This window comes from Copadichromis virginalis, linkage group LG2 (genome assembly GCF_057382275.1).
Source record: "Copadichromis virginalis isolate Kocher_CV1m ecotype Utaka linkage group LG2, C_Virginalis_male_GT1.1, whole genome shotgun sequence".
Classification (NCBI taxonomy): Eukaryota; Metazoa; Chordata; class Actinopteri; order Cichliformes; family Cichlidae; genus Copadichromis; species Copadichromis virginalis.
In genome coordinates this window covers 29,593,083-29,608,962 of record NC_140619.1, presented here as the reverse complement: position 1 = coordinate 29,608,962, position 15,880 = coordinate 29,593,083, and the positions used below count along the sequence as shown (strand labels likewise).

Below are 15,880 nucleotides of genomic sequence, written 5' to 3'. Positions count from 1 at the left end.
TGGCTGAATGTACTGAGTAAAGCTAAACATGTATATATTGTTTTTTCTGTATATGTCTGAAATAAAGATACAATAACAATGGCAATCGTCACATTTAATCACTTCTAGCTATGTCCTGTAGAGGGTGTTGAAGTACTGCTTCTCACCTGTCTTCTGAGGACCAATGACGAGCAGTTTGGGGAAGCGGTCACATGTTTTCTCTTTGGACCAGATGTCCTTGTGCCTTTTGTCCTCGCAAGGATCCTGTAGCCAACAGAAAACACATTGAAAAAACATCCAGTGTTACAAATTTTTAACAGATATGAGAGCAACCAAATGGTGAAGTGGCCATCATTAAGGTATTACGCACAGGCTTTGCTTGATTTATGACACGGCCTAACTTGGGAAAATCTAACTACACGTTGCAGTGTTGCAAATCTCAACAATTGCGATAGGCCTGTGCGGTGGTGATATATGGTGTATACTGACTACAGCAAGGATGATACCCCCGTAATGGGCTGTAATTGTATCTAGCCTGCTCATTAAGCTATGCAATAGCTGCCACTGTGAACATATGCTGTTTTTCTCATTTTCATAGCTCTAAGAATACGTGCGCAGACTTGGAGCAGGTTCTGGAATCGTCCCTCCTTTGTGAGTTTCAGTAAAATATAAAAAATAAGGAATATTACACTCAGTATGTTCTTTTCACCTGCCAGAGGGGATCTCTCTCAGATGGGAACAGGCTGAAGTACTTCTGAGCCAGCTGGACAGGCGGCAGGGTCTGCATTTTCAGGTTGGTCCATGTTTTGACAAACATGACCAGGCTTTTGAAGGTGTATAGGCCGAGGCGGTCGTTCCCATAGTTGGACAAATGGGTCATGAAGATGCTGATCTGCGAACGGAGAGGGAAACGTGGAGAGAGAGTTATAAAAGGGGAAGAAGACAAACAAAATATGGTCTGAACTGAAAACGTGGTAAACTGTGTACATTATGTAACTGTCTGTGATTATGTGAATTTGACAGGAAATAAAACAATTAGTTGATTAATTGATTAGTTCATGAACAGAAAATGACAAACATTTAGTGAGTCCAGCTTTTCAAGTGAGAAATGTCTGCCTATGTCAAACAAAAGCAAATCCTAACTCTGGTACATTATTATGAGCACACTTTGCCAACAGTACTACAGTACTGTGAATAAGTCTTGAGCCACCTGTCTTTTAGAAAAATATTTTGCTTCCAAGTAGCCAGATTTCATTGCAAGGTTTTATGAAGGTCTTTCACTTTTTCTTACCATTATCAGAGGAATGTTCTCAGAGGAATGACACTAAACACTGACCTATGAATCATTCAAGCACAAAAAGGCCCCGAACTCAAGTGATGAACCAGTCGAGCCTACACATAACATAAGGCAACTTAGCAGTTTTGAAGTGCATCTTCAGGCACTTTGTTACTTTGTGCAAAAATGTGCAAGATAAAAGAGTTTTACACATGTAAAATAGTATTCTTGCAACACAAATGTGATTTCCAAAGAGCTATCGGCATACCTCACCACAGTGTACAGTGTGTTCTTTGAAAACCCCAAAGCAAAACATAACAAAACAGTTTAAGGAAACTAGATAACTGAAAGACAAAAGAAGAAGTGGTAAGCAAAAATGGTAAGCAAAATTACCCAAGAACTGAACTGAAAAAAGGTGACAAAAGGTCTTACAGGGTGATGAACTGAAACATAATTTTTTTTAATTTCAAATCACTCTTGAGACGTACGGAGGGGGTCAGGAGCCCAACACAATGGAGACTCTGTCATGGTTCGAGGGGCTGGGCTCTTGTCAAAAGTGAACTATGAACACAGAAATGTATCGACAGATTTGGATCCACCATGTGATAGCATCCAGAAAGCATCTGATTGGCAACAGCTTCCCTTTTCAGCATGACAAGAAACGCAAACGAATGGACCAATGCAGTAAACGGTCAGAAAAACAAAAACAAAAAATGCAGCACTATCAGTCATGGATTGGTCCAGACCTCAATATTATTGAAACAGTGTGGGAACATCTTAACAAAGGACATAGCAAAACACAGCCAACACCCCAAAATGAGCTTTGAATGTCTTTCGAGAAGCCTGGAGAGCTTTTCCTGAAAACTACATAAAAAAAGATGACAACAGAGCTTGCCTAACAATGTTTTGCCTGATGTGGTCAGTCTAAAATTTGACCTCCGCACTATTTTCCATTTATGCTTTACTGCATTTTCCTAGCAAAATATAAAGAAATGAGGGGTGGTTCGAGACTTTTGCACTACATTATTAAAAAAATAAAAATAAACATATTAATCACAGATGAATGACTCTGACATTCATTACTATCACTATACAGTATAATAGACTTTAAATATTAGAGCATGCTGCCCCAGTTCTCAATAAGCCACTAAAACCTTCAGATGAACTTTTCCTGGATCACAGTTAATTATACGCAGTATGAGGGAAAAGGTTTCGAGCAAAAGAGGAAGTGGCAGTTTAAAAAAAGAAAAAAAAACTGTTGAATCAACACTTTATAATTATGTGACACAAACAAGTCTCACTTAAAAAGTAAAGCCTTGCAAAAATTATCTTCAGACCAGACTAACCCATTTATATCATCTCAAACAAAACATGCTGACAAACACAACGAATTCTCAACACTGTTTTTGCTCCAGCGACAGAAGCTTTCGCAGCAGAGTAAAAAAAAAAGAGTGCGCTTGATGCAGACATCCCTGTGTGACTCACCGACTAGTCATTGTCCCATCCCTCGTTTAAATTTCATCAGTAAAACGGTTTTTCCAAGCTCGCAAGACTATCGAGGTGCTGTGCGGATGTGTAATTGACTCACGGGGTTCAGAAGAACAGTGAGGAAGAGCTCTCCACCATTGATGAGCTTGTCCAGCTCATTCGGACTGCCCGGGTAGTCTTTGTAGAAGATAGTGTGCGTGAAAAGACCACAGGTCTGTCTGGGCAGCACCTGCGACACGAACAAAAACACAAAGTCACCAAACCAAGAGCGAGGAAACAAAAAGGGAATGAAGTTACACACTCACGTTAAAAAAAAAAAAAGGATCATGAGAAGTGCATTGTCACAAATAAATACACACCATCAGCCCTCCGCTGAGAGCAGAGCGAAGCTGTCAGTACTCCAAGCAGTTACCCCACACATTGTTTGCTTCCAATAACATTCATATTATGCAGCTCATCTAGCCAAGGCAAACCTCTTATTCACTCCGAGTCTATATGGAAATTCATGGAAATGCGTTTACAGTTTGGAGTGTCAGGGGAACTGAATATCAATCATCAGTAAGCAGTGGAGACTGTCCATTCAGACTGCTCTATCTCAAGGACAGGAACAGAACTGTGGGACCACACAGGCTGACTGAATGCCAGCACTACAAAGCAACTGGACTGAGGCTGCACTGCCTCTTATCAGCAGTGAAGGTCAACCTGGGAAAGAAATGGATAAGATCCCCCCTTCACCCACCCACCTTTTAAAACCTCCTGAATGTATTCTATTCATCTTTAATTTTGCTCTCTTCAGCACCAACTCGGATCCGAAGCTGAATAAAGTCAAGTGTATTTTTCTTTCTGGTTTTTTTTTTTGAGGAGGGAGTGCTGACATTTCAATGATTGCTGTATGCAGACACTCGCTATGCTGTTGCCAAGGATGTCAGTCTCCATTATGCTGCTGAGGCCTCCTAGGCAGCGCAACCTAGACAGGTGTCTCATGCAAGACTGGTTCACTTGACTACATTATCATTTGGCACTCGATAGGAAATACAACCAAGCAGGACTGGCCTTTTGCAGGACTCCTGATTCCAAAGATGGAAAATAATAACACTGTCATCACAATTATCATCTAGGAAAAGCGGGCACGCTGAGAGCAGTAGATGAGGGGCAAAAGAACAGGTTGAAAAGAGAGTTGGTCATAAGAGAGGAATAAATATAAAAGAACTGAAGGAGGAGGGGGGAGTGATAAAATATGTAAATAGTAGAAGATAAATAGTAGAAGAGCCCCCTGAAAGGGATTATTGGCTCAGAAGGTAATGGATGTTGAGAAGCCAAGTGGAGAGAAAGCTAACAAGCCAGAGGTAAGAAGATAACGAGGCTTTTTCGAATGCCTGGGTGTATGAAAAGTTGCCTTACACTGATGCCGCTATGGATGAAACCTCGCCGGAAGCGAGCAGGCTTTAGATGCGGGTACTCTTCTGTGCTGGTCACCTTGATGCCCCACACCTTCTTCCAGGCGTCGTACAGCTGTATGTGCACAGGGTAAACGCCCGAGTGGTGAGGAGCCACCGCGTAGCCCATGTTAGTGGGGATCCCCTGCTCCTGGGGATGAAAAAGAAAACGAGGCGAGGTTTAACGACACCCGTCAAGCTCTGGGGATATTGAGAATTGTCTGAATTTGAAAAGGGTGTCTGCGTTTTCTTTGCTGTATTCACACTGACTGTATAAGCAGAAGGAATTCACAGGAAAACAATGCAGCGTGTGCAAATTTATGCAACTAATAACGGGCTCGCTGTTCTGTTGCTCATATTACACCATTTAAGAGCTCTACCAAACCTATAATTTCCCGTTGCTGCTGTGCAGTTAAATCTTAGACTTGTTTTTTAACTGTTAAAGGGGTCATAGAAGATGCGTCGCACGTGCTAACATTGTTAGTGGAGATGGAAATCATTCTTTTTGAACAAGTTCATTTTTATGCGTCTCTGTTTGAGGAGTGAGTGAGCGAGCAGTGAGGAAGGAAAGAGCAGCCACAGCGAGATATTAGATAAGAGCCGAACGACGCCTCAGCAAGCCTACTTCCACAGCGTCTTCTTGCACAGAAGACATGCAGGTCCGAATCTTCACATCTGATTAAAATTGCACTAGTTTTGCATTCTTAATCAAAACAACGCAAGACTTTTTTTTGGCTACAGGCACAGATGCACCAGATGCCCTTTTGTATTACAGACAAAACAGCTGCTCGAGGCACGTGTGCCGCTAACTGAAGTGAGCTTCAATCTTTATTGTTTTTGGGTTTTTTTACTTGCAAAAACGTCACCAGCTCGTCCGAGACTGCCTATTTAAATCAAAACAGCAGGATATGCAAAAGATAAGGCCGATCACTGTGTTTACTCAAAACAGCGATGTGACCTTTACCCCCAAGCTGACTCACCATGGCAAATTTCTTGTTGAGCAACATCTGCTCGGCCAGCACGGACTGGTTATGAAATAGATGGGGCTGCATGTGGCTCCACATGTGAGGAAACCACCAGAAATCCTTCACATAGGAAAGCAGCAGGTCATCTCCCAGGTCCTCCTCATCAGATCCTGGACGTAAGAGAGAATAGCATGGGAAAGGAAGAGGGGGAGATGGAGGGAGATGAACGGGGTTAGCGCAAAAATGAGGGGCGGTGGGTTATGAGGAAATTGAAGATATAAAAATGGGAGATGACAAAGAAGAGGCAAAGGTAAAATGGAGCGAGTGATGACAGGGAGAGGAAATGAAAGTAGAGGAAATGAAAGTCAGCAAGGCAAAGGGAGAGACAGAGTTCAAATATTAGAAGGAAGCATTTGAGAAATGAGAAGCAGGAAATGGACAAAGTCAGGGCATGACAGAGAGGACAGAGAGGAGAAGCAAAATTAAAGAATATGAATCACGACTTCACCAGCTTGAAGTTTTATTTATTTTAGTTTATCTCAGCAACTGGCAAAAGTTCTCGTCGGGTTGCATCTCACCAGCGTGAAAGAATTTCCCTGAGAAGCCCAGATTGAAGGTGAAGTTGGGCACATGGGTGCGCAGCTCCCTCTGTGTCTCCAGCAGGGCCTGAAACAGTAGGAGGAGAGGAGGGTGAGTCAATACACGATGCGCTGAAACCGGTGCACGAGCGCATTAATGAGAAAGCGCGAACACCCGTTCGGTCTTGTGCCCACATGCATATTTTATTCTGAAAGTTTCTTTCGGTAAACATCCAGCATCCACTCCCAGTTGCCTCACTCCTCTCCTCCATTCTGTTTGATATTTTGCTCTCCTCTGATTCGGGTGTTTGTTTCATTTGATCTCCGTGCTGGATGAGGCTCCCAGTGCACACCCCCTCTCTCTCGCTCAGATTTCTCCATCATGTCAGGGTGTGATGCGTCTCTAAAAGCTAGCTGCTGCGCTGCCAGTGAGGGGGGCCTTGATGCCTCTTCCATAACTTTTTCTCATACCCTCTGCCTCCACATGTGAGGCGAGCCTGTTCTGCTCTGAGGGGACGCAAGCAAGGAGCTTTTCAACATTCTTTGTATGTCTCTGGGCCCCTGAAATATTCATTGCTGTGGAGCTTCTGTGACAGTGTGAGCAGTGGGGCCTGTCAGCTTTGAGCAGCCTACTGGGACGAATGCATTCAAAAGGAGTAGAGGAGTGAGAAGAAGGGGTTTCTGTATGACTGGCAGAGGGTAGAACATGCTATGTGTGAGGCAATTTTTTATTTTCCAGCAAAGGGCTGTTGAAAAACAGCGGCTGATGAATAGATAAGTGGGTTCAGTTACTATTCTGAGAAGATGTTTTTCTTTTTTTAGTACTTTGAAACACAAACTCACCTTTACGTCAGGCACCTTCATGCGGGTACCCTCTCTGCCCACAAAGATGTCATCTATATCCACAAGGATGTAGCGCTCCAGAGAAAGCGAGAGTCGCTTCCCTGTCAAAAAGGCCACAGCGTCCACAAACACCAGCTTGTGCAGCCAGAAAGCCAGATTGTTGCCGAACAAGACCCTCTGGATGCCGTCGTGAAGCCCCAGGTCCTGCACCACTGATGGCAACAGAGCAGCATTCTGCCCCATCGACGCGACGCTCTCAGCTGATTGGGTCTTGGCCAGTAACACGGGTTCGTATGTCGAGTGGTTGGACTGAAAGACGGTCCAGTCATCTCCGGGGAGAGGACCTGGCAGCGGCTGCCCAGATCGAGTGATAAAGAGAAGCGGGGACTTGGGGTTGACCGTGCAGTCCTTCAGACCCAGGTTAGAGTGAAGAAAGAGGGGGAAGCCTTTCAGCTGTGCACTGAGCAGGCTGTTTTCATTGGCCTGATCAACACAGAGAGACAGAGACGAGAGAGAAATCACACAGATTCATCATACACTGGAGTGATGAAGACAGAAATGCATTGGAAATAATTCCCCAATTTCTCCAGTCATGTGTGAAATAAGGAATGTCAGGCCTGCTCAAACGTGAAGGCATGAGGCAGCTTCTACCTGCTATGCTCAATCTGCTATGCCCTGAGATTGCAGTCAAAATGAATAACCTCCTGCTGTGTTCTCAAAGACTCTGAGACTGAGACTTCAGCAAAGGCTTAATGAAATTTCCCCGCCAAAACTTGCCATTCCCTGATTCTCTCTTACTTCATCTTGCACTTCAACATAACTCTTCCTTAGAATTTCAACACAGTGTTTGGGTGTTAGTTAGAAACATTAACACTAATATACACTGTGCAGTGTCCACATGATGGTGATTATATCTAAAGAAACGTTCATTTGTTACACTCATTTACCTCGAGGCTGTGGATGTAAATAAAGTGATTACCCATGTCATCTAATTGATTTTTCTTTTCATCACATCTTATCAGAAACTAATATGAAGAAAGTGATACAAATACTAATTACAAATTAGGCCTGCTCTGTGAGGTAGACTGCATTTAGAGCCTGTCTGACATTAGATTTTTGAGATTGACAAAATTACAAATATTTGGTGATTTAAAAGTCAGATTTTTTTTTCTTTTAGATGCACAAAATATAAACGCCTTTCCCTAACGTTTGGTATGTGCAGTCATTTATGAGTCCCTATTAACAAACCATAAGGAAACCATTTAAATATAATCTTGTTTATGTCGTGGATTACTCGTTTACGCTCCGCCCGACTCTGCTCCAATCAGCCGTTTGCCGTTGTGTTCGTGGCCGATGCCGACAGGGCAGAAAACTTGGCCAACATTTCAGTCAAGCTCGAATTTCATTGAAAAGGAGCATTTTATTCTCCGCAGACTACACGTGACAAAAAGTGTATTCGCTTGATTTGCTGTATGATTACTTACAGTCACTTCATGTTGCACAACTTAAGTCTTCCTTTAGAAATACAAAACAGCGCGTGGGTGTTAGCGAGAAAAGTTGACACTAACACAAACTGCGTGGTGTCACGTCACCGTTTTTCCCATTCATGTGTGCAAACTATACGTTACATCTCTGATCATATTTAGTAGTTTTAAAAATCTAATAAAAAACAAATCAGCTGATTTTCTTTAACCATTCGTTCATTCTGGCTTCTTTTGCCCCGCATCATTTGGAGTTAAATTACCCCGAGGCTGTAGATAACAACTATTGCAATGCTTAACTATCTAATTGTATTTATTTTTCTTTGTATTTTATCTTATCAGCACCTAATATGTAGAAAAATAAACAAGCACACATGCAACTTCAATTTCCTTTTCCATATATCAGGCGTGCTTTATGAAGGAGATGAAGCCTCACTAATACACAGAATTTTTATGATTTCCCTAACAGTTGTTAGATGTAGTTATTTATGAGTCTTTATTAATATGAGAAAACAATATCGATATATTGGCAAATGGCTAATATCAGCCACTATATCAGTCGAAATATTTTATTTCATTTAAAAAAACAACTATTTTATTCTGCACAGACTACACATGACCAAAAACATACCATATCATGTTTGCTATACGGGAAATTCTACAGTGTGCAAAACTCTGGAGACATGCTACTCGTGTTCACGGTCATGTGAACCCTGTAGAGTTTTAACTGTAAACAACACAGAGTTGTAAATCACAAATAATCCAAATAAACTTTGTAGGGCTACATGAAAAAAGTAGCCAAAGCTAATTACAGATGCAGAGCAGATGCAAGTCCACTGTTGTACAGCTGGAGTCTAATTAGAAGCAATGCATCTGCGTCTGTAGTGGACTTCATGTGTATGTAACAAACTCGCTGATATCCATCAAGGAAAGGCCAAAACGGGACAACGACATCAATCATGCAGATGTGTAAGTGTACTGGTTGCTTTCTCTTTCTCCTTGTGGTAAATTCTGCCAGGAAACCATGACCTGCCTAAAATTTCTTCTACATCTCTAGATCTTCTGTACATGGCTCAGAAATGGTGATTAAAACCATAACACCTTAGAAGAAAGAAAAAAAAAGCTGGCCTTGGGCAAACATAAGCATCTACGGATTTACTGATCTAGAGGAAAAAGGAGAGAGCATGAGAGAAACACAGAGGGAGAAGGAGGCTGGGGAATGCATGTGTAGGTTAAAACAAAGCAGAGAAATAAGACACTGAGGAAGAAAAGAGAAGAAGGCCAGATTGCAGAATAAAGAAAAACATTGATACAGAGAACATAAGAGAGACAGAAGACACTGCCGTGGGACAGAGTGATATTGAACCAGGCAGGTCTTTCCAACTCTGTGAATCCCATCTCCTTAGAGACGGTGGAGCCAGATGGACAGGGCAGAAGGTGTGAGTGAGAGAGGGGAGAGAAAGGGGGAGGCAGAAGGAGTGTGGTGTTGTCCTAACCTTGAAGAAGCCAATGATGCCTACTCCATATTCCACACAGTATTTGTCCAGCAGCTCTCGGTTCCAGGCGTCCAAGTTGACATACTTGAGAATGTTCTCATAAATAACAAGTGTAAAACGCCCCTTTTCTTTGTCCGTCAATGTGGGCATGTCCCCTTTGCCAGGAGAGATTTCAGTCCGGTACCTGAATCGGCCAGACTCCAAAATGGCCACAATCTCCTGCCCCAGTTGAGAATATTGGCTTTCCACAAACACCAGGACAACAGGTTCTGTCCTTGTCCCTCCGGGATCTGCCCCAGGGCCCCCTGAGACAGGCCGCAAAGGCAGCAGTCGGGATGGAGTGACCCTTGGGTCATCGGTGTCGGCGGATGCTCCCTCGGCTCCGGATACACCCCCTCCTGATGGCTCCAGCTCCCGCTTGACGCCATATAGGAAGTAGGCTGAGATGAAGACGCTGACGGTGCAGAAGAGGAAGAGAAGTATCAGCGAGGTCTGCAGGGGGAGGAGACGGACCTGCCGACGGAGGCGGGTCACACATCCCAGCATCGTCTCACGCCACACCGCTCTGCCGCGCCGGCTCAGCAGCACACCTTGGGGGACAGTCTCTCTCTCGGTGTGGATAGAGGACAGCGAGCAGGGGATTCTCAGAGCAAGGTCAGCCTTGTTATGGAGCTAAATATAAGAAGCATTAAGATAGCAGCTGCAGGAGCTACTGGAGAAAGAAATGAGGCGGTTTTGGTTCTCCCTCATATTGCAGCACTGCTTATGTCACCATGGCAAACAAATAAGGGGCCTTGGACTGCTGGTACACACTTATGCCTCGCGGGGAGAGCTGGCAGGCCGAGTCACTGGTGGAGAAAGATGATGGAAGACTCCATCACCTGTCCATCATGTAAACCTGTCAAGCATGTCCTGGCTCGATTTTGCTCCACTCTTTTGATTGGAGAATAATCTCTTGAGGAAACAAAGGCCACGCAGGTCATCTCAACAGCATTCCCCCAGGATTAAATCTTCTGACCTAGAAAAACGGCAAGACAGAAGGAAATAGCGTTAAAATCTAACAGCACAAGCATCAGCTCCTATAGAACAAACAGCATATCACGTTCTTTTGTTGAGTGGGATTAGCCGTGTGTGGGAGATGTTGCATACTGGCAGTGCCAGCACTCCAAAAGTTCGCTCCAAAGTAGTCCTTGCATTCACCTACACAAAGTAAGAGCTGCCAGTTTTCCCCTACACACACGCACACACACGCCTAACCCCTGTGTGTGCAAACATAACACACACACACACACACACACACACACACACACACAAATCACCCGCTCACGCAGCCTCCACACAATCAATAGGCAAAATTTGAGTGACAAAGCTTCAGGGTGAGCCAATTCCCAGTTCAGCTCAGAATTGTGTGACTGCGTGCAAGTGAAGCCATCGCCCATGGGGACATTCGCCTTCTATTTCTCTCAAATCCGCACAGTATCGGAACCAAAACGGAGATAAGAAAGGAAAAACAAGCCGATGGAAGGGAAGCGATCCAAGAGCAGAGGAGTGGATGGGAGTGACAGACAGACCTGGCAACAAAAGGATCCTTTACTCTTGGAAAAAAATCCCTTATCACACTCTATATACATTTCCATACCCTCAGCAGACCTAACATAATATACCAGCCCTTTAGGCAACCTCCATCAAGCCAAGTGTGAAAAGTAAAGCATCCAGCATGAGAATGGTATGAGCGAGTCACTTACAAAAACATCATTTCTCCATTAAGTCTCCTGGTGGAGAAATGAGATGGAGCATCATTACCTTTGCATGGAAAATGGTCTGACCATTAAGCGGGAGAGCTATTGCAGCGTGCACACATCCCTGTGTAAAAACCATAGATGCTGCATTAGAGACACATACCCCTCAACCCGAAGACATTAAACAGTGACCACGAAACCCAGCAAGACACAAAGGGGACATAAAGTAGATGTAATAATGCCATTAAAGGGTTTATTGGTAACCCGATAAACCTAGGTTTAATTAAAAGTAAGCAGTAACGTCAAAAATACACAAGTGGCCGCGCTGAGCTCGGCTCAAACGGAATTCCAAAGTGGAGAAAATCAAGTGCATCCGGTGTCCTTTTAATGAGAATCAAGGTCTGGCAAGTGTCTCTGCCCCGGCTATCCTTCCAGCTAAGCTTAACAGGATGCCTTAAATCTGCCTCCTGCAAGATCTGTGGAAGAAATTGCACGTCTTTTTTCTCTGAGTCGTGTCCAACTTCTCCCTTCATGGGGATGCAGAGACTAATGTAAAGAGAGGCAGTGAAAAAAAACAGTGGGTGTTCAGAGAATATATCACAGCGGTGCAGACAAAAACCAACAGAGCTGGTTGCTTGAAGATCCCCGGGTACCTTGTTTGTTCCTTTCTTATGGAGCCAGGGTTCGTGCCACAGCATATCAAAGTATGATTAGTCACAGGAAGTGACTCCTGATGGAAACAGTGAAGCAGAGGACATGACCAGGGTGACAACTATTACCACTGTAAAGAAGCACAGTTTTCTTTTTAGATTTCTCAGCGTCAAGATGCTTCAGAAATCTACATGGCTCCAATAATGAGGACCAGAATATTAATCAACAAACCTTATTCACTTGATCTTAAAATTGTATCACGATGATGTGTTATGGTTTTATGGTCATGGGTTTGTTTTCCCAGCATTTGAGTTTTTGGACTTTCTAGTTTTGTTTATTTACTCGATATATATTGAGATCTCAGGGTTGTGTGAGGTTTAGATTATGTCTTGTATTCCTTCTCCTAGCGAATTTAGTCTAGTTCTCTTTTCCTCCCTCCCGTGTCAAGCCTCTTGCATTTAGTTTATTCATGTCTCGTGTATGATGTTTTCCTCATTAAGTCATCAGTTCCTGTTTTACTTTGAGAGTTTGTAGTCCTGGTGCTTTGTTTTTACTTTTGCTTCCTTTGTCTTGTTCACTGTGATTTGGTTTAACGGTGTCTCATTCTCCGCAGCTGTTTCCACTCCCCCCATCACCCTCCTGTGTAGATATACTTGCTGTCCCCCCTTGTCCTCTGTTGTAGTATCTTTTCACCTCACCACAGTGAGTTCCTAGTTTTAAATTATAGTAAGTTTATAGTTTTCCTCCTTTTAAATATGTGAGCATATGCCTTTTGGCATATGCTCACCTTATTTAGTTTAATGTACTATTGGACATTAAACTAAATAAGCAGCTAGCTCTAAGTTGTTTTGTTCAATGAGCATAGAGGCATGATTGCGAATACCGGCTGAAGTTCAAACTTACTATTGAAATGGAGAAGAAAGGTGATTTAAGTTACTTTAAATGTGGTATGGTTGTTGGTGCCAGATGGGCTGGTCTGAGTATTTCAGAAACTGCTGATCTACTGGAAATTTCCCGCACAACCATCGCTAGAGTTTACAGAGAATATATCCAGTGAGTGGCAGCTCTCTGGGAGAAAAATGCCATGATGCCAGAGGTCAGAGGAGAATGGCCAGGCTGCTGTGAGCTGATAAGATGGGAACAGCAACTTAAATAACTGCTTGTTACAACAAAGGTATGCAGAGGAAGATCGATGAATACACAACACATCCAACCTGGAAGCAGATGGGCGACAGCAGCAGAAGACCACAACGGGTATCAATCATATCAGACAAGAACAGAAAAAAATGAGTCTTGATTTCTGCAGCAGCATTCAGATTGTGGGGTCAGAATTTGGGATAAACAACATAAAAGCACGGATATATGCCTTGTATTGGTTCAGGCTGCTGATTGCAGTAAAAGTGTGGGATTATTTTCTTGGCAGTATTGTTGCCAACCATGTCCATCCCTTTATGCATAGTGAAGCAGTCTACTTATGGCTGCTTTAAGCAAGATAAGACACCATTTCACAAAGTTCAAATCATCTCAAACTGCTTTCTTGAACATGACAATGAGTTCACTGTACTCAAATGACCCCTACAATCACCAGATTGTCAATCCAATAAAGCACCTCTGGGATGTGGAGGAATCTACATTACAAGATTTATATCGCGGACGTGCAGCTGACAATTCAGCAGCAGCTGTGTGATGCTGTCATGTCAATATGGACCAAAATCTCTGAGGAGTGCTTCCAGTTTTAAAGGCAAAAGGGGGTCCAACGTGTACCTAATGAACTGGCCGGTGAGCGTATGTCAGCAGATATGCAGGAAGAAACATTGAAATACACAAGAATATTTGTGATAAGAGAAACAACAATGTAGATTTAACAACAAAGTAACACATTTATAGTGGTCTATTAAGAACATGGACACTAAAGATTTATTTTGTTCTGACGAATAGTCAAATGCCAAAAGATTTGTTTTTAAAACAGGAAGAAACAAAAAAGAGAAACAAATTAATCCTAACCGGTTTGGTTGAACGCTAATTAGTAAAATGTTTCCTCCCCAAATGATAAACCTTCTAATGATGTATATATTTTCAGATTTCTCCATTTCCAGCCATAGTGGCCTGCCCCGATCAGAGCTATATTAAAGTCAATTCCTGTTAATGTGTAATCAGACTGAAGACATGCTATCTTTGGCCGTGTCTGCAGGGAGACAATAAGCACTGCTGTGACTTTAATGACACTGTTAACATGGCTTGGAAGCAGATCTAATGGCAGCGCGGAAAGACTGAGCAGACTCACAGGAAACCACATTTCTTGCCCAAATCACAGTAGAGATGACCGCCTCCCAATGTTGACCTTCACACTGCGATGCAGTGAGCTACAGCTGAAGAAAGGAAGAAGGCAGAGAGAAAGAGAAGGCCTGAGAGGCGGAGTGAGAGAAGCAGACACAAATAAAGGGAAATCTCAAGGCCTTGAGTGCGAAGCAGTGAGGTCAGACCCGTTAAATAGAGAGTACAATACATTAGACCATGATGGGGCTGAAGATAAAGCACCTAAACCGAATAATGGCTAATGGATCTCAAAATGTCTGCATGCCCATCTCACCTAATGTGCTACGTATACCTTGGAAGAGGCCGAGATAGAGCTGGAAACGTGCCTGTGCTCCTTTCTTCAAAATAATAGATTCAAAAATGCAGAGGGAGAAAGCAAGGGGGACATGAATATTTCATGCTTTGCAGAAGCTGATGAGAGGTATAGCCAGCAGACATATTGGGTAAGGTGAAGAGAAGCCAAAAGGGTTAACAGACACCACGGTGTTCCAGTCTGCCAGAGTCCTAACTCATGCATAAAGGAGCGGCAGTAGGAGACTAACGCAGATCCCATAGCCAACCTTTTCATTCTTGGTGATGGAAAGAGCTCAGACCAAATATGAACTCTGTAATTGCACATGTGGACTAAAGCCTCCCTAAATAGAGGTGGCAGACCAGAGTAGTAAGAAAGGAAAAAATGAAAGACAATAGCAAATGAAAGGACAAGTTGATCAACTCGTACAAGACAAGAGAAATTAGCGAGAGATTCATCCCAAAGTATAACCATCAATCCCGACGCTTCGAAAACTACAATTAAAGCACTTTGCTCATTATTTTAGAGCGGCTGATAGACACGAGGCGACAGAGTGAAATGTAGGCAGAAACACTAGCAGGTGACACCGGGGGCAGACTGATGCTTTTCCTCAGGGTGGGTGGTCACTTAAACCTGCTCGCTCTACATCGCTGGAAACAAGCCAGAGCCATAGTGCTAGATTAATGAGAGACAAAGAGGAGCAGGGGGATGGAGGCTAGTCCTCAGCTGTAACAACTCTCTGGAAAAACAACGCTACGGTCGACCATATGCGGCTTCACACGTCTCCCCCCCTTTTTTGCCCCCTCCCCTCCCTCCCCGACACTGCTGCTGCACTTCTTTTAAAGTGTGAATACAACTAAGTGTCTGAGGGATTTGCGAGGACAGTCGGTACATTAACACCAACAAACCAGTGTCAGACTCCGCCGTAGGCGATCCCTTGGACAAATAAACTTTTAAAGGAGATTTAGGCCCTCCACATCCCCTCAGGACCCAACAGTTCCCCCTCTTCTCCCCCCCCCTGCTGTCCCCTCTCCAATCTGTCCCCTTTGCTCCTGTCAGACAGAAATAAACGATGACCCTCAGCGCTCAATCGCCACAGGACTTGGCAACTGCACGTTTCCCATGGAAACGCTGGAGTTGGGTTGCGTTCAAAGGCATGGAAGCTGTGGCGAAGGAAAAACAGTGAGGGCGCTAATCCATAGGACCCTCATCGAAGGGCTGCTGGTGTGACCACATACGCAAACACACACAAGACACTCCAATAGTAGATAGGCTTGTTTGCGTTCAGTCCTGGACAACACTGCCAAGTATCGTGTTCAAACACTAACACTGAACTTGGT

General features: G+C 43.6%; 1 protein-coding gene across 1 annotated transcript in view; it reads right to left on the bottom strand.

The window, feature by feature from the left end:
• Positions 1 to 15,880, bottom strand: part of ndst1b (N-deacetylase/N-sulfotransferase (heparan glucosaminyl) 1b) — a 49,119-nt gene that overhangs the window by 5,537 nt on the left and 27,702 nt on the right. The window contains exons 2-9 of the mRNA XM_085478040.1: positions 9,543 to 10,560; positions 6,566 to 7,048; positions 5,723 to 5,810; positions 5,160 to 5,314; positions 4,145 to 4,330; positions 2,844 to 2,972; positions 689 to 871; positions 147 to 243 (exon numbers count right to left, since the gene is read on the bottom strand). Of these exons, the coding sequence (XP_085334166.1) occupies positions 147 to 243; positions 689 to 871; positions 2,844 to 2,972; positions 4,145 to 4,330; positions 5,160 to 5,314; positions 5,723 to 5,810; positions 6,566 to 7,048; positions 9,543 to 10,088 (1,867 nt within the window). The 5' untranslated portion in view covers positions 10,089 to 10,560. The remainder of the gene's footprint in view (positions 1 to 146; positions 244 to 688; positions 872 to 2,843; positions 2,973 to 4,144; positions 4,331 to 5,159; positions 5,315 to 5,722; positions 5,811 to 6,565; positions 7,049 to 9,542; positions 10,561 to 15,880) is intronic.